Source organism: Rosa rugosa, chromosome 5, assembly GCF_958449725.1.
Source record: "Rosa rugosa chromosome 5, drRosRugo1.1, whole genome shotgun sequence".
NCBI classification, from domain to species: domain Eukaryota; kingdom Viridiplantae; phylum Streptophyta; class Magnoliopsida; order Rosales; family Rosaceae; genus Rosa; species Rosa rugosa.
The window spans coordinates 7,604,642-7,617,474 of record NC_084824.1 but is presented as its reverse complement, the minus strand read 5'-3'; the positions used below and the strand labels follow the sequence as shown (position 1 = coordinate 7,617,474).

Sequence of the window (12,833 nt, the reverse complement as noted above, 5' to 3'; positions counted from 1 at the left end):
ATGTTATACGTCTTTCGCACGCGTAAAGTTTATTTATTCAACCTAGAATGAAGGAAAAAACAAAAAAGGTGAGTGAAATACTGAAATTCACACTTAATGAGTCAAATGTTTTTTTTTTTTTTTTTTTTTTTTTTTAACTTTTTTAAAAAGATGATCAAAACATTTCACTCCTACCCCCATGATGACTCGGACCCACGATCTAAATTCTAGGTAGTGGGTGCTCTTACCACTGAGCTAACACCACTTCGTCAATGAGTCAAATGTTTCATCTGTCACTATCTTACATCACATATTTTAGAATCCACACTACAAAAAGGCAAAACTTATAATACAAAAAAGAAGCATGGGTGTGAATTGTAAGACGGGGAGAGTGTGTGAATTTCACTCACAAAAAAAAAAAAAAAAAAAAGTGGATCCCTACTGGGCTGGGCTTTGATGGTCCGACTCGATCACTTTCTGCCAGAGCCCGCTACTCTTTTCTATGCATTCGGGCCCTAAAAAGCTCACAGAACAATAACACGATCGTCTCTCTCCTTCTCTCTCTAACAGATTGCTCGCTCTCTCTCTCTCTCTCTCTCTCCTCTTTCCTCTCTAACAAATTATCGAATCAGGGGCAGCCGGCGGTGAGCATTGAGATCGGTACGACCATTTCCGCTTCTAAGTTTCATCGATTTTCTCATAGAAAATGCAGGGCTTTGTTTCTTTTTCACAGTTTTGCTTAATGTAGAGCCAGCTTGATCTTTAGCCTCTGTTTGATTGCTCTGAAAAATTTACTAAGGGAAAGTAAGGAAAGGAAGAAATCTGATTCCCTGTTTCTCTTTTCGTGTTCTTCGTTTCCTGGAAATCAAGAATCGCTCAATTCAGCTTGAATAAATGAGTTGGTATACGACGCAGGGTTGATTAGACGATTGCTTTTCATATTTTTTTTTTGGTGATTTATGTTTGTCTTGGCTAACCGGAGAGTTAGAGTTAGCGGCCTTGAAATGAAAGAATTTTATCTCTCGTTTTCTGTTGTTTTTGGCATTTTTGTGATTTGAATCCTAGGGTTTGAACTGGTTCTTGCGCTGTTGATCTGCTGGTTTTTTTTTGAATTACGGTCCGTTTAATAGCTTGAAAGTGATAGGAATCGAAGTTAAAGATGAAATCCGAAATGAAATTATGGTGAATGTGTTAATTATTGTAGATTCTACATTGTCATTTGCTTAGTTTTTTAGAAATTTATTTTTTTCAAGTTAAAAGATACTTGTGGTCCTCGTGATTAAGTATTAAATTTTTTTTTTGTGGCTGAAGGTTTTAGGAAACGTTGAATTACAATGTCTATGGTTGATGAACCGCTATATCCGATAGCCGTTCTCATAGACGAGCTGAAAAATGACGACATCCAGTTACGGCTGAACTCAATCCGCAGGCTATCAACAATTGCCCGCGCTCTTGGGGAAGATCGAACGCGGAAGGAGTTAATCCCATTTCTGAGCGAAAACAATGATGATGATGATGAGGTACTTCTTGCAATGGCAGAAGAGTTGGGGGTCTTCATTCCATATGTTGGGGGTGTGGAACATGCACATGTTTTGCTCCCACCCTTGGAAACCCTTTGCACTGTTGAGGAAACCTGCGTGAGGGACAAGGCTGTGGAGTCATTATGTAGGATTGGGTCTCAGATGAGGGAGGGTGATTTAGTCAACTGGTTTATTCCTCTTGTGAAGGTTAGCTCTTATTTTATTTTCTTTGTGCAACATCATTTAAATATTTTCTAGCAATACGAGTGGCATATTTAGTTGAGGCTTTGTGGATACTTACTCGCTTATATGAGCACATAGATGTTGATTCTTGCTTATATGCATCTGATGTAGATTCATGGGTTGCAATTTTTTTTTATCCTTTTTTATTTTTCTGGAAATAGTTGTAAAAGAGGTACTTATCCTTGAAACAAGAGGGGGAGGCGGGAATAGTGTGGGAGGATGACTGTATGATAGACAGTGAGTAGATTTGGGTAATCTCCTGAGTGTTCATGCATAGAATATTCTATTCTAGCTTATATCGTAAAGTTGCACCTGTGATGTTGCGTGACAATATGAATTCATCAAAGTCATACGTGTGTTTTTCTGCAGTATATTTTCTTATGCTTTTACCTTCATTAATTTCCTAATACATGCATAGTTGTAATCTCTTCTCCTCAGAGGTTGGCGGCTGGTGAGTGGTTTACAGCCCGAGTCTCTGCATGTGGGCTTTTTCATATAGCCTACCCAAGCGCATCAGAGACATTAAAGACAGAGCTCCGGTCGATATACAGTCAGTTGTGTCAAGATGACATGCCTATGGTTAGGAGGTCTGCTGCAACGAATCTGGGGAAATTTGCAGCAACTGTCGAACCAGCTCATCTGAAGACTGATATCATGTCTATATTTGAGGATCTTACACAAGATGGTAATAAAATGTTCACCTTCAGTAAAATAGATGGTGACACATCTGTAGTGCAATCCTTTTAATTTGGTTGACTGTTTTCTCTTTATGTTGAGCTGTCAGGTATTACTATTCTGTTGGTAATTATTGAATCTAGTATCCCCCTTTAGGCCTATGTGTTGCATGCCTGTAAGATTAGGGTATAGTGATAACACCCTTCAAAGTAATCAAAGAAGCATTGTTGAGGATAGTCCATGCCATTGGCTTAGTTGTGGTGCATTGTTGAAGCATTGTTTAGGCCCATGTGTTGCATGCCTGTAAGATTAGGTGAATTGTGACAACCCCTTCAAAAAGTAATCAAACTAGCATTAGTGAGGATAATGCATGCCATTGGCATAGTTTTGGTTTCTGTCGGTTCATTTGGGGATTAATTAGGGGGTTATTAGGATAGCAAAGATGATTAAATATGATGAAAGTGGAGACATTATATCTAAGAGACTAACATAGCATGTTAGGTGGCCAAGATAGAGGTGCTGTAAAGGAGCAATCAGCTTATTTGGTAGTATAACCTGGCAATGCCTGATAGCTTAGCATGTTATGTTTTCACTGAAAATATAACATGTAAGCTTTCGAATGGATTTTGCACAACCTAACTGGCCTGATAGCGGCCTCTATGATAGAAAGTCCAGTAGGGAAGCTGTGGATCCATTTTTTCTTATATTATGTAATTTACTGTAAGTTTTCTTTTCATATTGAGTGCACCAGTGATGTGTATCACATGTATTTCAAATAGAGCCGTAAACTGCAAAACCAATGCAGAATGTGTACACGTATGACATGTATCATAAGATGGCAAGAAGGATAAGGACTGTTGCTGTTTAGTTTCTTGGACATATTTTTCATTTGATTGCATGTGCAAGTCATTCTTGAACATATTTTATTGGATCTATAGTACGTGTAAGGCTGGAATCCAGATGAGGAGTTGATTGAAGAAAAATAAATATGGCATCCTATGTTTATGCAGCCTCTCTCTTGCATCCTCACTTTTGCTATTATGTTTTTTTAGTTAATTATCTGTTTTTGATTGAAAATATGATTTATCAATTTTTATAATTTTATCTCAGATCAAGATTCTGTTCGACTATTGGCTGTTGAGGGCTGTGCTGCTCTTGGCAAGTTATTGGAGCCCCAAGATTGTGTTCAGCATATCCTCCCTGTTATTGTCAACTTCTCGCAGGTAGAGCTAATATTTTGAATTTTGAATCTATATTTGGTTTCTTGATGTTTGTTCTGGTTAGCCTTTGTGACTTCGTACCTGAAGCTTGGTTCTCCAAGTTATATTTATACTGTGTACTGCGGCTACGGCCATATAACAGCTGCATTAATGATTACAATACTAAGGCATCGTGGAGTTACCAGCAGTTTTCTGCATCAAAGATATCATTAAAATTTGTTTATCTGTTTCTTATTTATTTTTCCTTTGTTTCTGAAAAGGACAAATCTTGGCGTGTGCGATATATGGTCGCAAATCAACTATATGAGCTTTGTGAAGCTGTGGGGCCTGACCCTACAAGGTATTGCCATCATACTGTATGAAATTGGCTATTGTTCCTAGAATTTTATTATATATGACATCTGTTAGTTAATTGATTTATGGAATTAATGTTTGAATGCCACTATTATATAGATTTTCTGTAAATTAGACAATATACAAAGTTAGTTTTTGTTCAGCTAAGCCATGCATCTCTTGCCATGTAGTAATAGCCTTTGGCTGTTTTCTTCATTTGAAATATTTTCGTTTGTGGTGGTTGTATTTGAAGGACGGACTTGGTTCCAGCATACGTGCGATTGCTTCGAGATAATGAGGCTGAAGTACGTATAGCAGCTGCTGGAAAAGTTACTAAGTTTTGTCGGATTTTAAATCCCGAACTTGCCATTCAGCATATTCTTCCCTGTGTGAAGGTGCACATGCTTTAAAAATTTTCACCTTTTTTAGGTGTCAATTATCAACTTCACCATATACTCACTTTTCTATTACCTATTGTAATACTTCATAACCGCATTTTACAGGAACTGTCATCAGATTCTTCCCAACATGTCCGATCTGCTTTGGCTTCAGTTATCATGGGAATGGCTCTTGTATTAGGAAAGGTGAGAATGCCATATAGTGATCAGTGTAGTTATTGTTATTATTTTACTTTTACATCAAATGAGTTATAGTGGTTGGATGGATTAGATGAACATGTGTTGGATATTCCATATCTGTAAAATGTGCGAAAAATAATAATCAAATGTGTATCCGGTTCATACTCCAAAGTTAGATTCAGATGACTAATTTGCACAAGTCAATTTAAACTTCCAACTTATGTCATTGATAATCGTTACTAGTTTGAGTTTGCTATACACAGTTTGTAGTGGATTTACATTTTTCCAAATTGCAGGATGCTACAATTGAGCAGCTTCTTCCCATTTTTCTTTCACTTCTGAAGGATGAATTTCCTGATGTGCGCCTCAATATCATTAGCAAGCTTGATCAAGTGAATCAGGTCAGTTCAAGTTTGAGAAAGTAATGTTGGAGCTAAATGCATTATATACTTTTTCCCATGCATCTTTGGTTAGGTCGGGACATTCCTTTTTATGTCTTGTCAAACCTTATTATTCAGTCGGTGCCAAGGAAAAAAAATATATGTATATATAGCTTTTTAGTGGATGCCTAAGCAAGTCGGTCTTGCAGGTTATTGGAATCGATTTGCTATCTCAATCCTTGTTACCAGCCATAGTTGAACTCGCGGAGGATAGACATTGGAGGGTTCGACTTGCAATTATAGAGTACATACCTTTGTTGGCAAGTCAGCTGGGTGTAGGGTTCTTTGATGATAAGCTCGGTTCCCTTTGCATGCAGTGGTTGCAGGATAAGGTTAGTGGATAACCACTTTTAATAAGAAAGATTTTAAATTCAAGTCACTTCACATTTCTCTGTTTTATCATCTTCGATATCCGTTGCAAAGTTTTCCCCGTGCTTATTATCTTTGGGATTTATTGCAGGTTTACTCGATTCGTGATGCTGCTGCTAATAATTTGAAGCGCCTTGCTGAAGAATTTGGTCCAGAATGGGCAATGCAGCACATTGTTCCACAGGTACTGTGACTTTCCATTCCTATCAGCTTTGTCATGGGGGACTGGAATTATTTTTGTTATGCATTCTACCGTTATACACTTTTTTTTTTTTAATTTTAAAAGAGATATGCATTGACAAACCATTTGGGTAGGTTCTGGAGATGATTGACAATCCACACTATTTATATCGAATGACAATTCTGCGTGCAATCTGCCTCCTTGCCCCCGTTATGGGTTCAGAAATCACATGTTCAAAACTGCTGCCAGTGGTTGTCACTGCGTCAAAGGACAGGTATTTATATTCTATAGACTGTCTATGAAATAGAAAGGATAGGATGGAGTGGAGAGATGCTTTGTTTGCTGGCCTGATTCTGTTTTGTTTCCTCTTCAGAGTACCCAACATTAAGTTCAATGTGGCAAAGGTGCTGCAGTCCCTTATCCCCATAGTTGATCAGTCGGTGAGTATCTACCTGAATCTTAACAAGTTAATTACTGAATATTGTGCAATTCATTTAATTTCACGTGACATGAAAATTTTTATGATGCAGGTGGTGGAGAAGACAATTCGTCCCACTTTGGTTGAGCTCAGTGAGGATCCAGATGTTGATGTCCGATTTTTTGCTACCCAGGCACTTCAAGCAATTGATCATGTTATGATGTCAAGCTAGCCAGGTTTCTTTTTGCACTAGTTGTTCAAGAGTAATGGTTAAGAGGAAAATACCATTTCTGCAGATCAGAGTAGTTATATGTTCTTTGCTGGAGCTTCTGAGTGTGCTAGTACTTTGTGCCTAACATGCGGGACCGTTTTGGCTACTGAAGTTTAGTCATCTCGTATATGTTATAGTTGTATGATAATAAGCTTTCAGATTCCCCCGTTTTTTTTTTTTTTGTATTTTTTCTTTATCCGGGTCAGCAATTTGTTGTTGTTTCTATCAGGCCTTCGTGGGTAGGACAATATTGTTTAGAATTGGACATCCATTTTATTTTGTTGGTGAATAATATGTATTATTGAACTGATTGTTGAAGGTAAATTTTCCCAAATCCATGCTTTCCGGTGTTCTTACATGCATCTTGGTTGGTACCATGCAGTAGGTAGCTTGACTTACCCTAGCTTAACTAGGTTTCAAGGTCGAGAGTGGTCCAATATGTCAACTCTTGTGGTTTCAATTCGTGCACTTTTGCAGTTATTTCTTCTTTTTCAAATAAAAAGAATGATACAACCATTTTTTCTTTTTTTTATCATAAACAACTAGTCCGAGAGTCAAGTTTAGAAGCTCTTATTTATACAGGGTGGATTAGTGACACTAGACCAAATCGTACAAGCTTACAATACAAACATTTTTAGTATTAGATAATCATCCAGACATGTTCTTCCCAAGCTAAGTTCCCAACCATCCTGCTACTATTAGATTTTTGTTTGCATCGAAAATTCGAATTGAGGTGCTTTCGGCTTGGCATGCCAGTTTAGTTTGGTCTCCACTCCACCCAGCTGCCAACCCACGTGAAAATGGAGAATACTCGTTTGGTGGTTTTCTGAATGGTAGCCTAGTGTGGACTCCGTACTGCTTCATGATGAGATCCATTTTCTCCCGTCAATAGTTTGATAGCGATACTAAGGTGATTTAAGTTAACCCTTTCGCGGGTTATTCATGGGTCCTTCTTTGCTTTTTATTTTTTATTTTTTGTTATATATATATATACGATTTTTCTCAGGTGCGGACGTCCGTACTGAAATTTCGGTACGGATTTCCGGTTTTCACCCACTTTCCGATCACATATTTTGATCTTAACCGTTCAGTTTTTAGGTCCTAATGTATAGATCATCTCTGAAAAATTTCAGCCAATTTGGTGATCGTTAAGACCCTAGTTAGTAAAAAACGGGACGCGTATAATTTGGCAAAGAAACGTACGTGTATTATTCGGTTTACCTAGTCTAACGATACAGTCAAATATTCGGTCAAAAAACGCGATACGGAAAATTTATAAGTTTGAATTATACGTGTATAATTCGACAAGTAATAGAAAAAACGGGTTCAAAAATACGGATATATAAAACACTATTTTTGTAAGAAAATAACTAATAATCTACTCTAAACTCTTGCTTTATTTTATATCATTTATGATATGTGATAAAACATGAAAAAAAGGATATGGCACCCAAGTAAAATATAATCAGGCGCTTGAATTACAATAAGCTATATAGAAGTTTTTCTTTAATTATACGCATACTGAAGTTTTATACGCGTTTTAATTAACTAGCGCTTTAATTTTTTTTTCAAATTCCAAGTATTTTTACTCCGTATAAAACGGATACTTGTATAAAACGTGTTTTAAAAGGTCGAACTCAATAATACGCGAAAAAACCCGAGTCTACAATTTCAATACGCCGTACTGAAGTTTTTTTTCAATTATACGCGTATTGAAGTTTTATACGCATATTAACTAACTAGAGTTAAGACATCCAAAACTGCAATTTACACGAACGAACCGAATCTGTCGAACCGGAACCGTTCGTGTACATTGTTGTAATTTGCAGTTTTGGATGCCTTAACGATCACCAAATTAGCTGAAATTTTGCAAAGGTGATCTATACATTAGGACCTAAAAACTGAACGGTTAAGATGTGAAAATGTGATCGGAAAGTGGGGGAAAACGGGAAATCCGTACCGTCCGCACCGTAGCCGGACTGTATATATATATATATATATTATTCAGAACAAAACTTCGCTTTAAAATTAAAGTACGCATTTAGAGTTTATGGTCACTTTTCGGTCGCATATTCACATCTCGACCTTTCAGTTTTTAGGTACTAATGTATAGATCATCTCTGCAAATTTTCAGTTAAATTGATGATCGTTAAGGCATCTAACTTGCTTAAATCAACGAACGAACTGAATCTGTCCAACCCAAACCGTACTAGCTTTAAGACAGTTATCAATGCCTTAACGATCATCAATTTGGTTGAAAATTTGCAAAGATGATCTATACATTAGTACCTAAAAACTGAACGGTCGAGATGTGGATATGCGACAGAAAAGTGACCCTAAACTCTAAATGCGCACTTTAATTTCAAAGTGAAGCTTCACTCTGAGTAGGATCTATGTGTGTGTATATATAGTGAATGCATTTAAAAGATATACCAAGCTCAGCATTACAAGACTCAAAATTGAATTAGCTTCAAACAGAGAAAAGGATGGAGGGGAGAGAGAATTGGTGTTGGTGGTGTTGATCAGCATGTTTGGTGTAGGAAGGCATACAGAAGATGAGGGGAGAGATCGTTCTTTGGTTATCTAATAATTCCGAAGATATTTAAATTCTTAAGTCAGAACGCAGAACCATATTTAAGCATAATAAGACCCATATTTAGAGTACTAGTAAGGTGAGGAGGAAATGTGGCACGTTCTGTAATTCAAAGGAGCTAAGTAGTTATAAAACGTGCCTTGTATGCACACCACTTATCATTGATGGTTCAATCGCGATGGACCTTAGAGATTGTCTGTGCCAGTAAGACTTTGTTTTCGGGGGTTGAGGCAAATTGTAGACAACGACCGATGGTTCGCACCTGGTTCCCACCAACTCGATCCCCCATAGTGTTATTTACGAACTAGCTTTGGTTGGTTGCAGGTGATCGATCATGCTGGGGATAGTTGCTTTACTTGCTTATAAATACAGACCCATAAAAACGATTATAAGCACGCACACAATAAAGATAGCTAGCAAAAATAGTAGTTCAAATCTTTTCCCCTAATCACCAATTCATTTCATATATATGCCTCTTCACAGCATGGAAGGAGCTTCAGAATCAGAAGAGAAACAAGCAGAAAGAAAGGGATTGTCAATGCTATCTAAACCTCAGGTAGATATTAGTTTCTTGCTGGGAAATTGGAGTAGTGGTTACCATATATCTATTTGGTTTTGATTTAGTTGATTAATAAATTAATTAACCAACATTGTTCTTTGATGTTTCAGCACGAAATTCATCTGGAACACTCATTTGAGCAAGAATGTATGATGAAGTTTGTAGACGAAGGTTGTGAAGTGTAGGGTATTAAGGAAACCTCGACCACGAACCTTCATGCCCGAGGGCATATGGCATGTGAGAGGTTTCCGACCTTCATCAACCATATTTTAACGTTCTCCTACGGTTAGGAGTGCAGACATTACAATCTCCTTTAAGCTCTAATCTTGCCCCTCTTACTTAAAATACAATGAAAATTGTTTAAAGCATACATATATCCTCTGCTAGCTATCTATGATCGATGTAATGCGACATTGTAAAACCATGTCAGGAATTAAAGTATCAAAAAGATGGATGGATGGATGTATATGTATGTATATATACAATATACATATACATATATTGATTTTACCTGAGAATGAGAATGAAAATACGTGTGTATGTGCGTATATACATATGTACATGTACATATCTGTAATATAAATATGTAAATGTGTGTGTACAGTAAAATTTACACTATTCATTTTACAATCCACACTTCATGCTTCCTTTTTTAATATTTTAAATCTTGTCTTTTTGTAGTGTGAATTGTAAAATATGTGATGTTAAGTACTAGAAAATGAAACATATATGTGGATTGTAAGATGGAGAGTGTGAATTCCACTCCTCCATATAAAATAACATTTTGAGAGTTTCAACTTGTTTCTGTTCGAGAAAATTGTTGCTCTATCTAGTTTTCAGTTTTTTACTGGCCATGTACTTCCTCTTTTTTATCAAAACTAAATTAAGGCAGCAAGCTATCCTGATTAGATGATGATGCATTGTATGAGGGTTATTTACTTTCCTTTTAAATATGAATATTATAGATGCTTCTCTAAAATAGATGGGATGGGATAAGTGATTTTCATGAATTAATCCACAATATTTCTAACGTGTAACTTCTCATTTCTTATCACAATAAGCGTAGCATTTGTACCCTATACTTCTAGCTAGTTATTTTCAGCAAAGGCCTTAATATGAGCTATCATCTCATGGCATCGAGTTTGTGCGAGCATAGACTTATCTAGTACCTGAAACGCGTGCCCTACACCTCTGTACACCAGAGTCTCCACGTTCTTCCCTGCTCTAGCGATTGCAGCACAAAACTCTAACTCCCTATCTTTCAATATGTCCAACTCCGAAATACACACCATCATCGCCACGCTATCCGAACCGAAACACGAGCCGTTAGCCAAAGGGTTGCACCATGGATGGTCGCGGTTGGAACCGGCCGGCAGTGCCAATCTCCAGTAGGTATCCGAAGCTGCCAGATTCAACACCGACTGACGTGGCTGCACCATGTAGTAGTACTTCTCCGAACTCGTCCTTGCTTCTCCCCCAAAAAATGGTTGCACCAGAATTACACCTTTAATTATTAAAGGCAATAGAATTGTCCCAGAACAAAGCAGTCTTGTGCTCACATTATGGGCTATATTGGCACCAGCACTATCCCCCACCAAGAATATTCTAGAAAAGTCGCACTGCGTTGACCACCACTGGTTATTCTCCTCCCCACCACGTTCACAAAAAGCTTGTTGTTTTAGCCACACAAGGGCTCTGAGTCCATCTTCATAAGCCGCCGGAAGAGGGTGTTCGGGGGCCAACCGGTAATTTACCGACATGATTACGCAACCAGCTTTGGCCGCTAGCTTTGCCAAAAATTCATGGTAACAACTCCAAGCGGTGGAGCCAGCGCAAAACCCACCTCCGTGAAAATACACCAGCAAAGGGAGCTTCTTCATCGAATTCATCCCGTGGCGTTTCGGAACATAGAAACGTGAGGAAACGTTTGTGAACCTGTCAATGACTATGTCCATGGATGTCACGCCTAACTCCGGATCGGCCACAGCGGCCGTGACGCACGGGACGATCTGCGGTCTCTCCACATGTCCGTCTTTGTACACTTTGATAAGCCCTTTGATTTCCTCGATCACAATGTTCTCATGCTGGTAATGATGGTCGACTGTGTTGTTGGTCTTTTGGTTGAAATAGCTTGGATCTAAGGTGATAGCAGGCACCATTTTTTGTGTTCTCATTATGACAAGGAGAAGATAGAAATATAGAGAATGCCTGCTAGCAAAAGATCGATTTGAAACTACTATGGGTGTGTAAGCAGAATTGCAGATCCTTATATAGGATGAAAAGGAAAGGGCGAAGTAAATTAGATGTTTCGACAGGATTGGTGGTAATTACCACGTGTCTTCACGTGGATCAAGTGTATCAGGGGGCCTAGAGGGAGTTAGATACTCTGAACATAGACAAGTCTTGAATAATCGACTGTGTTAAGTGATGTGCAATCAATCTCTTACACCTAATTAACCAAAAATCTCTTACACCTAATTTACGGTACCAACTTTTTGTACTAAAATACCCCAAGATAAAATTATTGTTTAAGCATATGATCACATGTCAGATATGCCATGTCAGGTCCACTATACCAAACTAAGGTGACGAATTGGGATTTGATTTCTCTGCTATAACTATAATTTGCTAGAAAAAAAAGTGCATCATCTGGCCCTTAAAACTTCTTGATGTTTCTTGATGTGGCATCAGCTGGCCCTTAAAACTATATCTGACGGCTATGATGAAATCCAAGCAAATTATAGCAAAGTAAATTATAGCAGAGAAGCCAAGTCCGACGAATTGATGTTGCTTCATTTAAAAAAGTAATGTGAATTAGCTCTACTAAGTACTAAGACATTTCAATCTTTGTTATTCGGCTTCTCATTAGTGAGTAAATGAACACCCAAGTGTTCGTGGAATGTAGCCTACCCATTGTGAACGACATAGTAATGTGGTCTAGAGTTAAAACGCAATTGCTAAACAGAAGTTAAATACGGATCCGGCTCTTCTAAAGTGCTACTCGTGAATTTAGTAAATTTCATAAAATCAGAACCTTCCAATAAGTTTAATGGTGAATATGAACCTACATCATTTAATACCATATTTCTCTAACTTTTGTCGTTACTCACATTAACTAGTTAAGAAAATCAAAATCTTTTCCTCCTATGTTTTTTTTTTGTTAGATTTCTTCTTTGTGTTCTATTGTTTTCATCGGAATTTTCACACTGACCAATGAAGAACTGGCCGGGATCTCGATCAAGCACACCAAATATGCTTGTCCAATAGCTAATTCATCATTTAGTTTATGAACTGCAATAGCTTTTTCAATCTGTCATGGGCTAATTCTTGAGACAGAACTCACTATAAGCTATTTATCTATCCTATTAGCCATTGAAGGGATTGAATTCACCGGAAAGCCCACATCATCGAATTGGAAATTTTTGGTAGAAAACAAACAAATTACTAGGGTTAA

The 12,833-nt window shown here is 37.6% G+C and overlaps 2 protein-coding genes across 2 annotated transcripts; one reads left to right on the top strand and one right to left on the bottom strand.

Moving 5' to 3' along the window:
• The first annotated feature begins 500 nt into the window (after nt 1-500).
• On the top strand, nt 501-6,565 carry LOC133710023 (serine/threonine-protein phosphatase 2A 65 kDa regulatory subunit A beta isoform). The gene is made up of 13 exons (XM_062135994.1): nt 501-639; nt 1,291-1,706; nt 2,181-2,427; nt 3,528-3,640; nt 3,898-3,977; nt 4,224-4,365; nt 4,474-4,554; nt 4,845-4,949; nt 5,138-5,320; nt 5,449-5,541; nt 5,673-5,812; nt 5,912-5,978; nt 6,069-6,565. Exons 2-13 carry the CDS (start codon nt 1,314-1,316, stop codon nt 6,186-6,188), a joined length of 1,764 nt encoding a protein of 587 aa, XP_061991978.1. The 5' UTR covers nt 501-639; nt 1,291-1,313; the 3' UTR covers nt 6,189-6,565.
• Nucleotides 6,566-10,389: 3,824 nt separating this feature from the next.
• Nucleotides 10,390-11,601, bottom strand: LOC133710545 (probable carboxylesterase 17). The gene has a single exon (XM_062136646.1). The coding sequence runs from the start codon at nt 11,551-11,553 to the stop codon at nt 10,468-10,470; it is 1,086 nt and encodes a 361-aa protein (XP_061992630.1). The 5' UTR covers nt 11,554-11,601; the 3' UTR covers nt 10,390-10,467.
• Nucleotides 11,602-12,833: the final 1,232 nt, after the last annotated feature.